Raw genomic sequence first — 22,260 nt, 5'->3', positions numbered from 1 at the left:
TTTACAGCTTAGTAGTAGTTATTACATTTTCTGTTAAAACATGGTAACAGATTTTAAAAGATCAGTCAGAAAGAATTTAATTCAATAAGACTTTTTCCCCAAAGCAGCAGAACGCATACTCTGAAAAAATAATTTAATAGAAACATACAAAGAAAATGCTATAAATAATTGAATAAACATTTAGATGGCTCGGTGACTAATCAGATGGGTCTACTAAAGACCCAACAAAAATGCAACTTGACTTTTCACGGTCAGTTCTATATCATATGATCCAACAATAAAAGTCGTAAAAGTGAACACTGATCTAATTAACAAAAATTATGCCTTCAGTATTTGAAAATAATCTGCAAAAGATTTTGTGTTTTCAGTTAGGAATTAGCAGATTGAATCATTAGCTGACAAGACCAAAATTTTTAAGGCAAAGCATTAATTAATTGCTTAGGAAGTACAATAAAATCTAAAGGTTAAGGTTTCTTCTATTCTCAACATGCAGAAGGAACAAACAAATGCCACTAACGGTGGTCATTTATTCCCATAATTATATGTAAACAAATTAGTTCTGCACAATAAATTGAATTTTCTTATCTTTTCTGCATGAAAGATACAAAGCAAATATGCATTGGTATTCCTCATCTACTCTTATTTTTTTCATAAGATTAATATTAAACTTGGATGCTAATTTCAGTAAAAATCTGTCAGAATGCAACCAGTATGATGAACTCACAATCTGAACAGGAGTTATAGAACAGTGCAACTTAAATTTACTTCAAGGGTGGAATCCATGCTTTAACAAGGAATGATTAGCTTTCATTTCTTTACCTCATCACAATCATCCATCCCACCACCATCAGATCCTCTTCCAGGTCCCCAGGTTTTGCGCTTCTGTTTTGGTTGTCCTCGTATAGCACGGCCACGGCCAATTCCTCGTCCTCTGGCCTTTTGCATAATACCTGGAACAATTTCATAACAGTAATTTTTTGTTTTTAGAACTGCAAATCACACACCTCTTGCCAGTTAAAGTCCTGCATTAAATATAGAATTTCAGGCTCTGATTTCCCCATCTTATGGAAGATCTGGGCAGAATCTCATGGAGGCGAGGGAAGAAATAAGAAATAACAAGCCTGATCGTGTATTTCAATCATGCTCAAACCTTCTAAGAAACTAGCCTAATTAGTGACTATCAATTGGGAATGCAAGTGCAAACCACTTACAGGCTATTCCCAGATTATGTACAATATTAAATATTTATTAAGGATTATACTGATTACTAATTATTAAGAATGACAATTCTTATAAATTAGTAAGCTCATATGTGGGGTGCACAAACACTTAATAAACATACTAATTTATTAAATGCAAAAGTGATACATGGACATGCATTTGTTCTACAAACAGAACTCACTCTCTCTCAAGAAGACTGGCAACTCATTCTGCCACAGTAACCTGTGACATCTTGTGGTATAATACTGAATTCTCGAACTTCAGGTATGCTCCCTCTGTCCCTTTTGTTCTCTTGACCTATCTGGCTCTCCCTTAACATAACCCTTTCTCTTCCATCTGCCCATCACCCACACACTCCTCCCATTGTTTCTCATAGCCTTCTGCTATCCTCAGTTCTCTGCACTTGTTCAATGCTCCTTCTTTTATCAGACTCCACCATCTCGTCAGCATTTTGTCACTTCTACCCATCATTTCCCAGATTTTGGTGCCATTCCCACTTGCCCCCTCCTGCCCATCATCAACCTTCTCTTACCCCCACACAGATTCATCTATCACCAGCTCCTGCTCCACCCTTTTCTTTTAAACCAGCTGTCTCATCTCTGTCTAGAAGGATGTCAACCCAAAACATCAATTTTTCATTTCCCTGCATAGATGGATGTTGTTAACCCATTTAGTTCCTTCAGCATGTATTTTCACCTATGTTTTCAAATCCTACAGTAGTTTCTTCTATCCCTATCTTTTATGCAACCAAATCTTAAGATTTCTGAATTGAACACTTTCTTCTTTCCACTTTTCAATTATTTCAACTGTGTGGCTCGTAGCCTCTTAAATATCTCCATCTGCTTGTCCAGCTAAGATTCCAAACACAACTTCCTATTGACCAAACTTTTTACCAGCTAATTCAAGATAAATTTTGTTCTATGAAGTATCTTGCATCATTAGACCATGTTAAAAGGTATAGAAAACAAGTATAAATGTAGAAATGGTCACCAAAATTTAAATGTTGCACACAATTCTACAAAACCTGTATGTAACGTTTAGAGTACAATGATGTTTAAAGATATCTTTACAGAACTGATCCATCTAGATACCTTTCATGCCAGGTTTTCTCATCTGTTCCATTGATGGCCCTTTCGATGCCATAACATTTGAGGCTTCCTTTGCCTGTTTGTACTGTTTCAGTTCATTTGCAAAGTCATCACACTCTTCCTCTTCATAGGTATCATACTTCTCTTCGCTATAGTCACTATAATCAGCATAATCACGATTATCAGCATTGTTATTGTAAGATTTCTGTGCAGGGGATTTCATGTAATTCCCAGGTCCTTGTGCATGCTGAAACCAAACAGTTGCCAAATCAGTTGCAAAGAGTTTCATATCAATTTCAGCTTAACTTTTAATCATCAGTACATTTCATCAACAGAGCAGAAATTCAGACCAGAGATTTCTCAACATGAAGGGTTTTCTTCAAGTGTGTTCCAGGTATTTCTATTCAAGCCACAGTACACAAATTGAAATGAGTAAACTATAACATGGTACATAATACCATTTAGTACAAAATTCATCAACTTCATCTTTAATTGTGACAGAATACAGAAAAATGGAAAGAAGCAAAGGGCGACAAATATAGTGATCTGTAACTATTGTTCACTGATTGGTTGGAACTCTGTACTGCACAGCAGCAAGCGCATCTTATTATATCATTAAAAGAAACTAGGGGAGATATTACAATATTCTATTGCATCCTCATCAATATAACTGTGTCTGCAATGAGATATCGTTTTCCCAGTTATGAACAATAATCCAAGTTGCAAGAACAGGGATCAAAAACTACTAATTAGGATACTGGACTTAACAGTGGTGGGAAAGAGGTATAGGGAGAGGCAAATGTTTAACAAACCATTATACCATTAGACGTGAGACAAAGCCAGCTACTGTTAAGTTATATAATTTTTAAAATAAATTTGTGCATTGAAATTGACAAAGATTCTGTAATCTTCATTGTATTTACGATCAGTTCCTGGTCATCTTAGTACAAATTTTCAAGCTTATATGCTTTGTCACTTTCCAGAGATTACATACAACAGGATAGTTGAAGTAACTATTCTATAAAAATTAGTATTAGAGTAAATTATGCAATAGAATCAGAGGAAAAAAATTAGAACTTTGGAAGCACCACCTTAACTATACTTGGTTACCTACCGGAGGGAAAGGAGCATCATATTCCCTATAGGGTACAGGACCTTTCTTGTATGATCGCTCATTATCAAAATCAGAATCGTAACTGAAATCTGAATCACCACTGGAAGGAGAATGCCTCTGTAAAGGAATTGAAATACATTCAGTATAATATGGCCCTACATATATATATATAAAAAAAAACACATTTGGGAAGCCCAGTAAATGGCAGCACACTCAAATGCAGCAGCTTCTTTGGGGCCAACCAAAGTGATTGTCTTTTTTTTAATGTGTATTTTTTATCATCACTAGACTCTCCTGGACATTAAGAACTTAAAATACTTCAGGTCTACCTCATCAGAGCGTTGCTCTTTGGCAGAGAACCTGAAGGAGTTGGACTTGGTACAGACTGTGCTGCAGCCTGCTACAGACAGCCGTCAGTAGATGAAGGAGAAGTGCAATCTAATAGTGAATGGTCTTAGTAATTTTGTAATTTCAAGACACTGATGGACTTTGTTAATGTGGAATGCTTCAAGTCCAATTAATTTATGGCGAACGGCAGGGGCTGCATGGCTTCAGTTGTAGCAAGGACTAGGTCTCAAACCACAGAATCACGTGTTTGCAGCTGTCCAGGAGAGAGGTGGAGTGGGGTGCTCCACCAGAGTGCTGGAGGCAGTGTGGAGTGGCATACATGCTGGAGTTGGTGTTGCTCTACAGTGTTCACTCAGAAGATGTATAAAGTTCAACTGTAGAATGCTACAACATTCATGGACTCAGGGACTCAGATAATTTTTTTTGTGTGATGGCATTTTAGTGCTGTCTTGTGTGCTATGTATACCTTGAGCTGTATATATAGTGTTGTATTGTGTTTTGCACCTCAGACCTCTGAATAAAACTTTTGTTTTGCTATATTCATGTATGTTTGAATGACAATTAAACTTGAACATGTGAACATGTATTTTATTCAAGATAAACATTATAAAACAGGTCAAAGGCACAAGTTAAATATTATCTATTCATAATACCTTGTGCTTCTCTTTCTTCCTCTTTTTTGTTTTTTTCTTTTCCCTTTCTTTCTCTCGTTTTCTCTTCTTCTTTGATCTTCTATGGGAAGACTTGTCCTCTTTCTCACTCTCTTTTGGTTCTTTCTCTACTTCATTTCCTTCAAATCCATCATCATCAATTTCTCCATCTTCAAGTTCCCCATCCTCCCTGTACAAACAATTATTAGCAGCATAAAAAAGTCAAGCTATAATTAAGTTTCCGCATTGCTCACACAAGTTTTAGCTGGGTAGTTTTCCTTGTCATTTTAAGGTTGGCTTTTTTAAAAATGTCAAACCTTCTTCCAAAAAACATGAAGAGGTCCATTATACAAAGATCAAAGACTAATCACTTGCAAGTCAGAAATTAAATGTACAAAACTAATGCCAAGAGACAAAACAGTATGATTTGTAATGAAAGTAGTACAGCAAAACAAAAGAAAAATAGTAGACCTGACAAGAACTATGAATTACCCATGGGAATAAATGCCCAGAAACTAGCACGAGGCCTTTCAAGCTTGCTCTGCCATTCAATGACTGACCTACGCTGACCTCAATTCCTCTTCTACATCAGTTTCCCATAATTCTTAATTCGTTGATTCTTCAAATATTTACCTCACTCTACTGTAAATGCTTCTAATGATCTTAGTATTAAATCTTAGGCACTCTTTTTGGCCCATGAACTTCCCAGTTCCACACCCACCAATGCTTTTGAAAGAAGCATCTCATAATTCCAGTTATACATGCAGAGTAGCTCACCACCAGAATGAACCAGCCAGTGCATTTATCAAGGAGTTTGCATGAAATACTTTGCTAAAAATAGGTTTACACTGACCAAAGATTCTACTGAAATGAGTATAGCCATAATTGCCGCAAATCTGGTAACCAGAATCAAAAACATAAGAAAATGTTGGATTTTGGTGAATTTAGGATGTGATGGTGATGAAACTGTATAGTCTGGGAATAGCACAGAATTCCATTCAGTCATTTATGGGTCAGTACTTTTGTGATGAAAGCATGCTTAAATTTAAAAAAATCATACAAAATCTCATGAATATTGGCCAGTTGCCAAAAGCCTTAACTGTTATGACTGTGTATAAGCATGTAGTCTATTTCCATTGTGTAACAACCAGTCTAGAGGCTCCAACATACCTGCCAAATAGTGTATGGGAGTAACAAAAGATTCAGACCCAAAGTGACAAAATTGATTTTGAAAAAAACTTACTCTGTCAATTAAAGTGATAATTCATGTAAACAAACCCATTATTTGCGAAGGATAAGGGCATGGACTTTCCACAGACGAAAGTAAAAAAGATTGCTGGCTATGATTCTAGAAACGTAATGGCATACAGGTGTCAATAACAGTGACTTTCTGAAGTTGCAATTTCAGCTTATACATATTTATGTTCCTGGCACACACTCCACAACCGCAACACACTGCCCCTCCAGCCATAAGGTTAACTACATTCTTCTGTACATAGACCCATACGTGGTAAATCAGCAGATAATGAAGTCCTAATGTCTTCATTAAAAGGTGGGGGTGTGTGTTTCATGATAAACTCTGTGGTGCTCTGATGTGGCAGTTTTGCCTTGCGTGTTTCCCCCAGCCTGGAATACCTAACAATCAAATGTCCACTGTTCATTTACCGAGATCACCTTCCTCTATGATCCTGACTGCAGTTTACATACCACCATTGGCTGACTGTAATGAGGCACTTGAGTTACTGCAGCTGCCATCACCAAACAAGAATGAATCCACCCCAATACATTTCAAATCAGTCGGGGACTTCAATTGGTCGTTTGAAGAAATCTCTGTTTAATTACCATCAGCATATAACGTGTAGCACCAGAGATCTCAACACACTAGACCACAGATATACTGTACGACAATACGGAATGGCTACGGTTCCATGCACAGACTGCACTTCTAAGAAATCTGCTCATGCGGCTACTCTTTTCCTACCTTCATACAGGCAGAGGCTAAAGACCAAGGCTCAAGAGTTAAGAACAACAAAGAGGTGGTCAGGGGGGTGGGGAGGGCGCAGAGGAGCAGCTGCAGGATTGCTTTGAGTCAGTGGAACTGGGATGGGGCTGTGTTGAAAGATTCATCAGGAATCTGAATGAATACACCATGATGATTGTTCCAGACTTTATAAATGAGTGTGTCCCCACAAAATCATTCATTGTCTTCCCCAGTCATAAGTCCTGGATGAACTATGAGATCCACAGACTGCTGAGGGCCATATCAGAAGCATTCAGGTCTGGCAACCAAGTAAGATACAACAGGTCCAGGCACAATATCCTGAAAGCCAGCTCAAGGGTGGCAATTCCAGACTAAACTTGAATCAATGAAGGATGCTCAACACCTGTGTGCAGAGCCTGAATGCAATTAGCTCTTACAAAGTGAAATCAAGTGACAAAGGTGACAACAGGACTTTGCTCCCAGATGGGTTCAATGCCTTCTACGCTTGATTTGACCATCAAAACATGGAGGAACTTGCACAAACTACCTCTCTCTCCGGCAATCCATCCCATAGGATGACCATGGTTCCTTTCAGTCAGTTAGTGGGGTTTGATATATGCATCCTGGAGTGGCTGTACAGGCCAATCCTTGAGAGGCACTGCTTGCCACATACTTGGCAGGTGAGGTCTGGAGGGGCAGCAGGGGCAGAAGCTCTGTGGTGCTTCCTGTGCCTTTCCTCTGAGCTTGTTCTCAGCAGCTTCCGCCCCTTTTCTGATGGCGTCCCTCCACTGTGAGTGATCTTTAGCCAGATCTTCCCATGTTGATGGGGCAATGTCAGCTTTCTTGAGGCTCCTGTGCAGAACAGCCTTGTAACATAGTTGCTGGCCTCCTCATTTTCGGGTACCACTGGACAGTTGGCCATACCAGAAGTCCTTGGGAAATCTTCCGTCAGACATTCTGACAACATGTCCTGTCCAGCGCAGTTGGGCTAACATCACCAAGGTTGAAACTGCTGGCATTCTGAGGACCTCAGTGTTGGAGACCTTGTCTCGGCAGGTGATCTTCATCAGAGAACGTAGGTGACGCTGCTACAGTTGGTCCAGCTGGCATAAGTGACTTTGATATGGGCACCATGTCTCATATCCGTATAGCAAGGCTGATATGACAACGGCCCTGTATACCTTGCACATGGTGGCCAACCTGATGTTCTGTGACCAAATTCAATCTTTCAGCTGACTAAAGGCAAAGCATGCTTTTCTGGTTCTTGACTTGATTTCTACATCCAGAGAAGCTGAGGAAGTTGTTATGCTGCCCAGGTAGCAGACAGCATTGAGATGAGTTTCATCAATGAGGACAGTTGGTTCTTAGTAGCTTGAGCCAGGAGCCGGTTGGTACAAAACTTCCATCCTTTTTCAGGCTGATTGTCAGTCCGAAGCTTTTGGCTGCACTGGCAAAGCGACTGGTGATCTCCTGCAAGTCTTCGAGACAGTGGGCAACCAGTGCACAGTCATCAGCAAACTGTAGCTCATGTGCCACAATGCCCCTGACTTTTGTTTCTGCTCTCAGTCTTGCGAGGTTGAGGAGCCCACCATCAACCCTTGTTTGTAGGAAGACCCCTGACTTCAGGTCTGATGTGGCATCCTGAAGGACAGCAGCGAAGAATAGTCCAAACAGAGTAGGAGCCAAAACACAAACCTGTTTTACGCCATTGCTGATGGGAAATGGTTCTGACAACTCACCAAACACGTTGATGCAGCCTTCCATGCCTTCATGGAACTAAACTACCAGAGCCCCCAATAACCGTGATTTTTTTTTTAACCTCGCAGTTAAAAATATTGGTAAATATTGGTTAAATTTATTTAACCAATAAATTTAACGTCACATTTTCAGCAGTTTGAGGTACCCACCTGCTTCAAGCAGGCTTCAGTTATATTGTTGCCTAAGAACCTGGTAACCTGCCTCCAGTAGCACTTACATCCACATCATTTTGAGAGCTTAGTGATGAAACACATCAACTCCTGCCTGAGAAGCCACTTGGATCCACTCCAATTTGCCTACTGGCACAACAGGTCCACAGCAGATACCAACTCACTGGTTCTTCACTCAACCCTGGAATGGATGGCATCCGTTGAGTCTCGCGAGACCATGGATCTGCGCCCGGAAAGTCTTGCTTCAGCCTCTCCAGGGCGCAGGCCTGGTTAAGATTGTATGGAAGACCGGCAGTTGCCCAAGCAGCAAGTCTCCCTCTCCACGACACCGATGTTGTCCAAGGGAAGAGCAAGGGCCGATACAGCTTGGCACCAGTGATGTCACACGAGTTGTCAGAGCGAGGTTGAAGACAACATCGGACTGCCTTAGGGATTCCAGCTCCAGATTTATCCTCAGGGTTTACTCCCGAAGCCTTTTCCATAAGTGGGTATGGCTGCAAGGCAGCAGAGGTTTGAAATCAGAGTTTTCCCTCTCTTAGATGGACTGCCTTCCCAGGCTGACAAGCTCCGTCCACTTGAAGCACTAGATTTAAGGCACCAGGACCCGCCTTCACCCCTTCTCCTGTCAGTAGAAACAGTTCCACCGGGCTTAGAGGCTACGCCACACAAGAAGGCCAGGAGTTGGACTTGGTTGTCAGAGGCTATTTGAGGCACATGCCGTGAGGAGCACTTTTAGGTAGTGGGAGCTTGTCCCCACTACCACTGCTCGGCTTGACAACTCTGGAATATCTGGACAGCAAAGATGCTCTTCATTGACTACAACTCAGCATTCAACACCATCATTCACTCAAAACTAATCAATAAACTTGCACTCATTACCTCCTTGTGTAATTGGAAAATCAACTTCCTCACTTGCAGACCCGTCAGTTTAGATTTGCAACATCATTTCCTTCACAATCTCCATCAGCACAGGTCCACCATACAAGGCTGTGCGCTTAGCTCCCCCCCCCCCCCCCACTTTTCTAGTTGCTTTATGATTGTGTGACTAAGCACAGCTCCAATGCCATACTTAAATTTGCTGACAACACCATCATCGTTGGTCAAAGATAGTAATGAATCAGCATATAGGAGGGAGATTGAAAATCTGGCTGAATCAACCTTCCACTCAATGTCAGCAACACGAGAAGCTGATTATTAACTTCAAGTGGAGCAAACTGGAGGTCCATGAGCCAGTCCTCATTAGGGAGATCAGATGCGGAGAAGGTCAGCAACTTTAAATTCCTTGGCACTATCATTTCAGAGAATTTATCCTGTGCCCAGCACGCGTGCAATTATGAAGAAAGCATGGAAGTGCCTCTACTTCCTTAGAAGTTTGTGACAATTCGGCTGACATTTAAAACTTTGATAAACTTCTATAGATATGTGGTGAAGAGCATTACAGCCTGGTATGAAAACACCAATGCCTTGAACAGAGAATCCTACAAAAAGTAGTGGATACAGCCCAGTCCATCACGGGTAAAGCCTTCCCCACCACTGAGCACATCTACACAGAGCAAGAAAGCAGCAGCACATCAGGAATCCCCACCGTCCAGCTCATGCACTCTTCTTGCTGTTGCCATCAGGAAGGTGGTACAGGAGCCTCAGGACTCTCACCACCACATGAACAGTTACTACCCCTCAACCATCAGGCTCTTGAACCAGTGGAGATAACCTCACTTGCCCCATCACTGAACTGTTCCCACAACCTATGGATTTACTTTCAAGGACTCTTCAGCTCATGTTCTCAGTATTTATTGCTGATTTATTTATTATTACTTCTTGATTTTTTCTTCTGTATTTGCAGTCTTTCACTTTTGCACATTGGTTATTTGTCCAACCTGTTTAATGTGGTCTTTCATTGATCCTATTATGGTTCTTGGATTTACTGAGTATGCCCGCAAGTAAACAAATCTCAAGGTTATATATGATGACATATATGTACTTTGAACTTTAATGTACTTCTTAAAAATAGAAGTAGCAAGTGTTACTATGCAGTAAATCCTTGTGCTGGTGTCACAGCCGGAAGAACAGAAACAAATACACAAGCTACAGATCCTGAACAGAATCCAAACAATTTATAAACTGTCCTGTATAAGTTTACTCATATAATCATTTCTCCTTTATGTGCCAACCATGTAACCTACCCTAGAAACTGCCTAGAATTACCCTACCGTATAGCCCTCTATTTTTCTAAGCTCCATGTACCTATCTAAGAGTCTTTTAAAAGACCCTATTGTATCCGCCTCTACCACCGCTGCTGGCAGTGCATTCCACGCATCCATCACTCTTTGCACAAAAAACTTACTTCTGACATCCCCTCGGTACCTATTTCCAAGCACCTTAAAACTATGCCACCTTGTGTAAGCCATTTCAGCCCTGGGAAAAAAACTCTGGCTATAAACACGATCAATGCACTTCATCTTATGCACCTCTATCAGGTCACCTCTCATTTTTCGTCACTCCAAGGAGAAAAGGCCAAGTTCACTCCACCTATTCTCTTAAGGCGAACTCTCCAATCCAGGCAATGACCTTGTAAAACTCATCCGCACTCTCAATAGTACCCATATCCTTCCTGGAGTGAGGTGACCAGAACTGAACACAGTACTCCATGTGGAGTCTGACCAAGGTCTTGTATAGCTGTAACATTACCTCACAGCCTCAGAAATTCACATTTGCCTGTTGTCATTGATGGCCTTTATTAAGTTTTGATAGCAAATGCTAAACTAAGATGGACACAAAAGTGGGAAAGGTATGGGAATAAGCCAGTTGTCAAGGGGTGTAGAAATCCAGCTAGAACATTATCCAAATTACACACTGATCGATAAATAAGTACAGCATTTCTCTACAAACCAGTTCCAACGAGTAAGCCCAAATTTAGTACAATAATGCTTTGCTGAATTACAAGATAATTTATTGTCAATTTACCAAAGGGAAAGCTGTAGTCAAATTAATAAATTAAAATCAAGTTATTCTAAATATCCAGAGACTACCATTTCAAGCTATTCATCAGAATTATCATTGTCACGAGACTAACATTTATACACAGCATATATTGCTTTTGTCAGTTGACTGCGTAATTCCTCCATACATTTCAGCCTTTCACTTTTTATCTTGTAACAGCCAGAGTCACAAATAATAGATCTTCTCCAATCTATACCGTTATCCCTCGTGTCCCACAAGCTATCTTTTGTCACCCTACTTTACCATCTGTTGCCCAAATATTAACATCGAACAAGTAGTAATTTAAATAGAATCACCATTCCTGTGGGCTAAACTTCCAAAGATATCTCCAGCCTCACCCTTAAAATAGCACTCGAATCATTTAAGCGCTGATTTTAATGCTCAATTAACAATGAGATGCCAATCTCAAGTGTAACACAGAACAGTAAAAGTAGCATGCAAAAAAAAGTTAAGCAGCTTCATAACCAACAGGTCAGATTGAAATTCTGCAACCCTACCAGCTGAAATTATATTCCACTGTTTATGATTGAGCAGTTAATGGAAGGAGGCAGATCTCCAAGAACATCTGCAACCTCAACAATAGTGCAGTCAACTGATGAATAGGCTGTATCTACAATCTGCCAGAAGTATTGAATGGATACTATTTTTGATTTCTTCTGACATCGCTGACTGCTGTGGATACAGCAAAGGCAATGGAATCAGATAACATTCTAGCTATACATTTAAGAACTGTGCTCCAAAAGACCCACCTTCAGATGATCTGTTCCTGTGCAGTTACAGCTCTTGGCATCTACCCAAAAACACAGAATATCTTGACACACATTTTCACTAAAAACAGCACAAATCCAATCCATCCAATCGCAACCAAAGCAATCTACTTTCCAACAAAGTATAGGTGACTATTGCATTGTGTGTGGGGGGGGGGGGGCAGAGGAGAAAAGGGTGCCTATCCCCAGAAAAAGATCCATATCAAGATTTTCTGTAATGCGTCATTACCACACATCAAGGCATCAACATATTCATTTACTTTGGCCACAAATTTCATGAGTGAATTTTACTGTATCCCAGATTCTTTCAGTCATGACACAAATTCCATAAAGCCATATTTCTATTACTTAAAACTGCTGTGACATGGGGGTAACCTGTAATGGTGCCTTTCTCAACAGTGTAATTAAGCAGCATCTACTCACCAATATCTTGTTCACTGATTCCTAATTTGAGTTTCAACTTCCCTCCTTAGAGACTTGGTCCAAACACAGGCCAAAGAAATGAATGTTCCACAGCTTAAGTATGAGTAACCTTCCTTAACATCAAGGGAGAATTTAGTAACATATGGCATCAAAGGCCAAAGAGCAAAACAATCCCATTTCTGGAGTATGACCTACCCAAAGGAAGCTGGTTATCGTGTTGGATGTTAAACTCCCAACAATATTTATTACAAGAGGATTTAGGTACAAATGTAGAGTTGCCTTGAACCAGTTTTATTGAGATGTGGTGACATCAGTGTGCCCATCTACTCTCCCAAATGATATAATTGCAAGAGAAAGAACATAGTGAAGATGCACTAGACTCATTCCTTGGATGGTAGATGAATTGAGACTGGTCCATATTTTTATCTTAAAAATGTAAATAATCTACTGAAACACAAGCTTTTCATTGCTCAACAGGTATCATGCAGATACCCTGGTCTCAGAATTTCAAAACAAAGGTCAGCCATTCCAGAAAGAAGAAATTCCAGGGTCAATCTCAGGAATTTACTACCCAAGATCGCCATGAAATGTCAATTACTCAGTCTTTTTTCACATCAGAGATTAATGTATTTTTATTTAATGAGGGAAATCAAAGAAAACAGATAACACAAAAGAATACCATTAAGATTAGTCATTCTTGGCAGAACTGGCATTAGGAACTAAAAAGCCTATTTTGGCTTCCACCTATATAATTATGTAAGGCACGTACAGCTCGAATATCACTTGACAAGAACAACCCCATTCAGGATAAAGTACACCCTCTGCACTGAATCCCAACTACCATGCTAAACATTAATTCCTCCACTGATTCATCGTGACAGCACAATAATATCCAAGAAAATGTCCTGTGGTTATTTCAGGGATATTCCAAAATGAGCACTTCCCAAAGTAATGACTTGTACAACAAAGAAGCAGCATCACTTGCTGACTTCCTTCAAGTCACATCATCCTGACTTGGAAGTGTATTAAGCTTCCTAAATTAATGACGAGGCTAAATCCTAGAAGTCCCTCCCAAATTGCCTCAATCTTCACCAGCATACCTGCAGTTGTACGAAGTGCTTATCATGTTTTTCCAAAGGCAATTAGAGATGCAGAATAAATACGGGTCTTGCCTGTAATGCCTACAACCTGAAACTAATACATAACATGAAAATATTTAGTCTGTTTACAAGAACTTGTATCATGTACAAGGTATGAATTAAATACATTATTTGATTATTAATTCTCTTTTCATCTTCAGTCAACCTTAGTTATTTTTTTTCTTCTACTTATTTCCATCGCCCATTTCTGTGTAAACTGACAGCCAAGAACATAAGGTGAAGAAACAAATAAGATTAACTGAAGAATCGCCAAATATTTATTTTTTCCATCCATATATTTCCTTGCCAAATTGATTGCTATCAACAGCTGTATTATATCTATCATGCCATTAATATACTCAGTCAGCCTACTATACTCCTGAAAGGTAGCCCTAATTCTTGTCTTGATGCCTCTGTGGCTGAAAAGACTGATGTTAATTACTCAAATAATTGTGATGTGGGCAAGATGTACATGAACTTCTAAGTTAGAAATTCCATTATATATATTTTATCTCCTCAGACTGCTTATACAAATCTTGCACTTGTTTCCATAAAAGAAATCCTGACTGTTGTAGCTGATAGTTTCTCTGTTCTCACTAGTCCTATGCCAAGTTATTGTTAAGCATAAAGGCAAACAAAATATCAAGTGCCATACAACAACTTTACTAGCAATAAGTGAAATGCTGAAAATACGATTCAACCAGCTACTGCGTAGTTATTAGGTATTAATAGAATTGTACTGCAAAACGTACTTACTTCTTAAGAACTGAATAACACAAGTTCCAAATGAAATGTACATTGAGAGCTGGCATATTTTCTGGTGACTACTATATCCCAAAGGGAAAAAATTTATTGGCTCAAAAACAAAGTTTCATTCATTACACGTCTACATTAATAAACAGAGACCTGCATACAACTCTGTTGTATTTTCCTATTCTCTTCTGCAAGAGAGCAAGGAAGATTATCCTTTGGTTGAAGTGCAATCTTTCACAATCTTATTTGCTGCCACTATGCAAGAGATCTGAGAACAAAACATCAAAGTCACAATAATTTTTTTATTGAATAGTGTACTCTTAAGTATTGCCTGTGACAGGCAAACCAGGTAAGTCAGACGATGTACAAAATGAGATGAAATTTATACCATGAAGTAAAATTCAAAGAAGATAAATGGAGAAACAACATACATGTAAACTAAATGTGTTCCATTATCGAAATGAAGTTAAACAGTAGGGACTCGAATCTGTAGATTGGGCTCCTGCAATATCCAATCACTTGAACAGGATGCAATACTTAAGAGTACACTATTCAATAAAAAATTATGCTGAAACGGTGTGGCAATTACCCAGCAGGACCATGCCTCCAGAACCTCAAAGACTGAGATAAAATTTACAACACAAAGCTCATTTCCCTCATTGTGTCCACTATGGTTTCCAACTCTTCCAAGAAAAATGGTTTTCCTATTTACACTAGTTATAATTTTATATATTAAGCCTACTCAGTGTTTTATGAAGTTGCAATTTAACATTCCACATTTTATAATCCATTTCAAAATCTAGGAAGACAAGCATGTGATCTCCCCAACTATCCTATCCACTTTGAAGGAATTATTGGCTAGTCACAAGGCCCCTGTTCATCATCATTCCTTAATATCCTAACACTTACTGTTTAAGTCCTATCTCTATCTGACTTTCCAAAATGCATAATCTCATACTTGTTAGGTATAAATTACTTCTATCAATGTTCTACTCAACTTTCTAGCTGATCTACATTCTGCCTCAATATACACATTTGCGAATCTACTAATAAAACCTCCTACGTTCCATTTCGGAGTCATTAACATAGACCATAAATGAGGATCCCAACACCTATCCTACTGGGATCCTTGTTCACAGACTCCCAATTCAAAAAGCAGCCTTCCACCATAAGCCTCTCTGCCTATCATTAGGCCAATTTTGGATCCAATTAGCCAGATTGCTTTGGATCCCATGTGCCTTAATCTAGATCGGCCTACCTCATGGGACCTCATTAAATGCTTACTGAAGTCCATATACACATCTACCATCTTGCCATGGAAATATACCCTAACGTTTGGCCATACCACTAATATTCTTCCAGTAACTATGTAGGCTTGCTCACCTGAGGCAAAGGTAGAACAACTAGTCAGAGTTTGAATTTAGCAGACTTGATAAACAGAGGCTTTCAGCCCTTAAAAGAAAGGAAGCAACCCAGGGCAAAATTGTCCAAGTAGCTAATATAGGAAATCAAACTTGCTTGACTTGTAATTTACGACTGCAGACTGTAAGACTCTGGACTCCATCTCCAGGGATAAACTGCAGAAAGATTAGCTTTATTCGTCACATATACATGGAAACATGTGCATCAGGGATGTGCTGGGGCAGCCCACAAGCATTGCCACACTTCCAGTGCTAACATAACATGCCCACAATGTACTAACCCTAACTTGTATGTCTTTGGAATATGGGAGGAAACCCACATGGCCAAAGGGAATTGAACACTGATCTTACAAATTGCAGCAGGAATTCTACACTGATCTTACAGCTTGCATGCTGTAAAGTGTTGCGATAACCACTACTCCATCGTGCCACCCCTTCACTATCTTCAAGAAATTTCTACACACCTGTTTTAAATTACAAGCTCTTTATTTTGCAGCAATGTTCCCATGTTGTTGACTTTTCCCATTAGTGTAAACATCTCAACATCTACCTCGCAAACCCTGAGGATCTTATATGTTTGAACAAGTTCATGCTCAGTTTCTTAAACTCCAAGGAATACAGGCAAAAAATTACTGAAAGCGGGAATATGAAGTACAAGCAAAAATTGACTACTACTGGGCATACAAAAAATCTGTTGCACATTCAACAACCTTAGTATTAGTGTAACAAATATCAGCCTAATTCCTTACATGCAAAAAATCTTTACAAAAATATTGTGAACTTAAGTAGAAGTGATTTAAAAGGTATAGACATTCTATAAACATTCAAAACAAAATTTACTTCAGAATTCAATATTGCAAATGGTGGAAAAAAAGGATATGTTCTGATAGGTGATTTGATTGATAACATCAGATACTGATGTGTATTTATTGTAATATGGTACACTGTGATCAAACAATGGCGTGATTTTATAAGGAATCCTAAGCAATTTAAAGCTTACAGTATATTGTATACACAGTACATTCCGTTCTATTGGGTGACAGATCAAACAAGAGTCAGTTTCAACTGATGGACTGCAAAATAAAATTCATGCGATAGTATGCATGGATCTATTTACAGCATGGCTGAGTTAGGTGTGTTTCCATGCTGTACAACTCCATGACTATATGAACAGTTAAAATGAACAATTAAAATATTATTTGACCCGTGTCCATTATTCAGTGACATTCATTTAAAGAATTGAGGGAATATAATCAGATAGCATAAGCTACTACATCAGTTGCATGTCAGTTAGCAACCTTTCTGATTGGGATATCAGAAATAAAAAGTGCTATCATTTGCAACTGCTATTATACAAATTAACTCTCCATATATATAAAAAACCTATATATTTGGTATTCATACATTTATTGCAGTATAGGTGATAGGTCTAAGGCACAGTGGGACTCAATGAGGCTTTAAGAGCAGTGCTAATCTGAATCAGTAGATTCAGCCCTTAATCCTTCCATGATTTTCTATTATGGCAGGCACTCCCAACTTGGGGTCCACAAAACCCCTTGCTTATTGATATTGGTCCATGGCATAAAAAAGGTTGGGAACCCCTGCATTAAGAGATATACCCAAGTCAGAGAAATATATCATGGAACAGGACCTTTAGCCCAATAAGTGAGCACCACCAAAAGCACCCATTGTTACACTAATCCTACTCAAAGCCATATTATTTTCCAACATATTCCCATTAACTTCCCCCAATTAACCCCAACAATGAAAACAGACTTGTATCACTTCCAAACTTCTGGCCATTATCCAGTTTCTATTCAAGTGATTTCTCTTAAAGCAATTTTGACCGGTTAGTCACAAGAATGGTCAGATGCATTAAGTAATGATTCCAACCACTCTAATTCTGCCCTCAATATGCAAGGCTTCTAATTACAAGGGATACTGGCAACAGGGATCCGAAGCAAAAAAAAGAATCTCTTCTCCATGCTGAGACCAACTGTTTTTGCCCAAGAACTATGAGAATTCAACAAATTAAGACACAAATTAAATATAGCAGTTTAGTAAAGAATGTCACTGATTAATTTAAATGGAATGGTGGAATTCAACTTACTGGCCCTTGCATATTACATTAAATCTTGAATTGATCAGTGAAATGTGATAAAGTTAAATAAACTTTACTTGCAAATCAAAACTTTAACCTTTCTACACTGCTCAACAAATCACAAAAGCACATCTGTGACTAGCTAATTTTCTACGTGGGCAGTCAAGGCAATGGAGGCAAGCACTCCTGGGAATATGCACTGATTCCACTAAGCAAGTCATACAAAAGCAGGTGGTGCCACCTCATTACTTCATCTGTTGTTATACTAAAGAAAGCATATAAGGCAGCAAGTTTTGGGTAGGTAAAGTGTTAATTTCGATCAAGACCACGTCAATACTGCTGCTTTACAAATCTCTCAGTTGTCAACTTGTACATAAATGAAATAAAGAATGGCTTTAAAGTCATTCAAATTGGAACTGGGTAAAATTATTCTGACAAAGCTAATGAGTAAAGATTCCTCAGCAGCATTGGGCCCGAATATCTATTAATATCAAGCCATCTGATAAGTCAACAATAAGACAAAAATAGTTTGAATGGGAGCAATGATGCAGGTGGTATTGTCATACACTAAAACCTACATCAAAATTTGATACAAAGTCTACCATATTGTAAAGTGGCAGGGGCACCCACATCTGTAAATGTAAAATTTATATACTAATGACAATGTATATTTAAATGTACATTATGCTTTGCAAACAAGATAGAATGATTCTAATTCTACCAAAGAATTAGGGAAAACTTAAAAGGTTCTTGATTTGCAAAGGTGTCAATGGTCATGGGAATAGGCAGGAGAATGGGATTGAGAAGGAAAATAAATCAACCATGATCTAATGGTAGAGCAGACTTGATGAGCTGATTGGCCCAATTTTACTCCTACTTGCATCTTATCATTTGTAAATGCATAAATTGTTAGAAAATATCCATCCTACAGTTTTTGTTGCAGTCTACATCCACTAGATCAGTTTGATCATTCACATCTAAATACATGACTAATGTTCCAGACTTTGATTACATGATCTAATATTATTAGTTTGGAAGAATTAATGTTAAACTTTATTGCAGATTTCATTAAAATTACACAAGGAGCTAAGTGCAAAAACTCTATCATTTTCTTACAATGGTTGGTCATGGCAATTTCTCTATGCCAAGGACATCTCAAGAGTTGATAATACCGTATTTTTAGCAAACAGGCTGAAAGTCAGTTCACTATTGGTTTTTGGAAATTGGTTTTATGAATCCATGCAAGGCCACTTTCAAATAATTAGAATTCTGCACTACTGGATGATTTTATACAACGGTCAGCAAGTTATGCCAGGGGTTTTCAATGTGGAGAATATGGCAAAAGTTTGGGTTGAAGGGCACAGCTAAAGAAATTTGGTGTCATCATCTTCATAAAAAGGGATTGGGAAGCACTCAAAAATGAAAATCCTTAAGCAGGGAAGTAAAACTAGTTGGTCTGAGTAACAAGGGGACAATCAGACTTATCTCTTAAAAAAACTAGCTTGCTATACAACAGAATTATGGAAAAATGGCCATAATCTACTACAGTAGTATAACTTTCTAATCTCTATTCCATTACTGACAATGTTCAATCCCACAATTTTATTGCAATTATAAACTGAATTTTTTTTCATGTAATACCTGCACTAGAACTCATTTAAATGTCAATGTGAAAATACTTTAAATATACAATATATTAAGTTAAATTCTACAGGAAGGACCATTAAAAAGGAATTTTTGCAGATATTCTAGCTGAAAATCTATCAGCGTGGACTTGATTGAACAAGTGGCTGAAGTCCATTCTATGTTATAATCCAACTCAATAAAAAAAGACCTCTTATTGCAGGCCTAACAATTTGGCTACAAACTTGGAAGTAGGTTGAGAAAAATGTTTTCCTAAATTAACATTACTCCATCTAACTTTGCAGAGTGAGCCAGAATGATACCAACTACGAATATCGGAAATGTCCTCCCCACTACTCACTTTTAGAAGAAACACTGGTGAATGATTAAAAAAACATGTTACATTTTATACAATTAAAAAGGACAAACAGAAGACAAAGGGAATGTCCTTGAGGCATGAACAAATTACATTGATCTCCTATTTAGCAAGTAGCTGGTTAAGCCTCCTCAAAGGGCATTAAGATTCAAATATGAGACTGGAGGCACATCAAGCCAGATTCTTTCTCAATTAGGATGCAACATTTGCATTTTTAAATAATGGCAGGGCAGTTTGTTCTTCAAGGCTGAACAATAGCTAGATATATCTAATTCAATTCAGCACAGACATTGAGGGACTAAGGGGCTGTTCCTGTGCAGTGTGCTTTTATGTTCTAACAAATCCTAGGAAAGGAAACTAACATCTAGTTAGGGTTTAAATCCCACCATGTTAAGTCTGTAAACTGCATGAGCAGATAATCAAATTTAAGGTACATTTCACTATCCTCCCCTACCATTCACATCAGTACTCATGCAAGCTCACCATTTAAGTATTTTGCTTTCTATAAAATATGAATTTACTGCATTGACTACTGAGTCTATGCAGATCATGAATGACACTATTCTGCTGCAGTTTTGAAAATGGTAACTATTGAGATCAATTATCCTTTTACATTACCAATGCCATATTCAAACAATGCAAGATTCTCAAATGAAGTCAACTTACTTTCTCTGCAATGACTACAATGAAGCTACTCAACTGCACCACTGGGAAAACTGCTCACATTTGAAACTTAAGTTTAAAGTGAAAAATACTCACTGAATCTCATGTATCGTTTACAAGAGAGGGAGGTGAGAAGGGAAAGGCTCGAGAATCAAAGTTACTTAATGACTTATGCTACTGGGTTCCAGTAGCCCACACCGTGTAGTACAAAAGCAAATGTACTGAACACAAAATACCTAAATCAAACTGCCAGATGTCTACAGCACGGGGAACGTGAAAGCAACACAGCTATCTGCATATATACTTAAAAAACGACGCGAGTTATTTAAACCGATTATTTTTAAATAGTTTTCTTGTTGCTACAGGGTTGCTTGCTGAAGGCTTTCCCCGTTTGTAATAAACCTAACAAAAAGGAACAATACCAATGCTGCTTTCGGGGCATCCTATAAATAGCCCTGCGATAAATTTAATGCGACGAGTCTGGGAGTAAACAATTCAAGGTTAACAGTCGGATCGCTTTAGTTCTCCCCAAATTAAACCGTGTTTAGGTAGTGTTTGTTTTCCTTTTGGAAATTTTACGTTTGGGGAGGGAGGCAGGAACTTCTTTTCTCTGTGCTCATGGGTATTTCAGCGTGGCAACAAGCTGCAAGTTTAACATGTCGGTCACGCCATTGATTTACATAAAGGTTCACTGCCAAAATGGAGGATCTAATCCGATGAGACGACATGAAACCGGATCCACCCCGACTTCGAGAAGAGGCTTCATCGACCCAGAATAGACAAAACAATTCAATCTCGTTACTACATAGTAAATCAAAATGCTCTTTCCCTCCCCCCCTCAACGGAAAAACTCACTTATTTGAAAACTTACCACGATGAGGTGTTTTAAAAATGGACAAATGAATATTGTTTTATCTATTTTTAAAAAAGCCAAGCATGCACAACTGTTTATATCTATTTTAAAAAGGAGAAAAGCCCTACCCAGCATACATTTTTAAAAAAACTGTTAAAAAAAGAGAAATACGAACTGTATAGTTATTCACCTCCCAGGAGCTAATTTTTCCCCGGAAACAAAGTTAAAATTAAAGTAGGTAGAGAAAGAAAGAGCGAGAGCGAGAGAATGGCAATGTTAAAACTTAATTTTTAAGAACTGTTGATATACAAGAATGTTACTCGACCTTTCGTTCCCTGCAAGCTCAGATTCTGTCATATTTAGAACATCATTTTTGTCAACTGGGTTTGGGGGGTTGGAGAATAGGCTTTCAAAAGCCATTTTCCCCACACAAACAGTACAAGACTGGAGAAAGTCTCAACAGAGACGTTGCTGGTGTGACTGTTGATAAAAAAAATAAATAAAAATCTCACGATAAATTTGATGAGAGTACAGTATTTTTTCTTTTTCCAAAAAAAACACAAGAGCGTTCAACCTTACGCGAGTTCTTATTTGGTTAAACTGTTTGCGTATTGGTTCTAAAGAGTTTGATACCCCTCTTTTTCCGTCGGTTTTGTTCTTGGTGATATTGGTTGGCGAGAGCAACAAAAAAAGAAAAGGAAAATTTTCACACGCTGTGGTTACTCCTCACAAACATGGCGCTCGATGCTTTCTAGTGCAGCGACGGAAACAGGGTTCTTTGCCGATTTTACAAGAGAGGAAACAAATGAGC

The 22,260-nt window shown here is 38.6% G+C and overlaps 1 protein-coding gene across 3 annotated transcripts in view; it reads right to left on the bottom strand.

The window, feature by feature from the left end:
* Positions 1–22,244, bottom strand: part of zc3h6 (zinc finger CCCH-type containing 6) — a 35,870-nt gene extending 13,626 nt beyond the window's left edge. Inside the window, exons 1-6 of one of the 3 annotated variants that reach the window (XM_073055988.1) lie at positions 22,024–22,244; positions 21,775–21,929; positions 4,425–4,611; positions 3,424–3,540; positions 2,313–2,556; positions 820–950 (exon numbers count right to left, since the gene is read on the bottom strand). In XM_073055988.1, the coding sequence (XP_072912089.1) occupies positions 820–950; positions 2,313–2,556; positions 3,424–3,540; positions 4,425–4,611; positions 21,775–21,869 (774 nt within the window). In that variant the 5' untranslated portion in view covers positions 21,870–21,929; positions 22,024–22,244. The remainder of the gene's footprint in view (positions 1–819; positions 951–2,312; positions 2,557–3,423; positions 3,541–4,424; positions 4,612–21,774; positions 21,930–22,023) is intronic. The other 2 variants (XM_073055989.1, XM_073055990.1) reach the window with 2 other exon arrangements.
* Positions 22,245–22,260: the final 16 nt, after the last annotated feature.

Source organism: Hemitrygon akajei, chromosome 9 (genome assembly GCF_048418815.1).
Source record: "Hemitrygon akajei chromosome 9, sHemAka1.3, whole genome shotgun sequence".
Classification (NCBI taxonomy): Eukaryota; Metazoa; Chordata; class Chondrichthyes; order Myliobatiformes; family Dasyatidae; genus Hemitrygon; species Hemitrygon akajei.
This window is presented reverse-complemented; position numbering and strand designations above follow the sequence as displayed.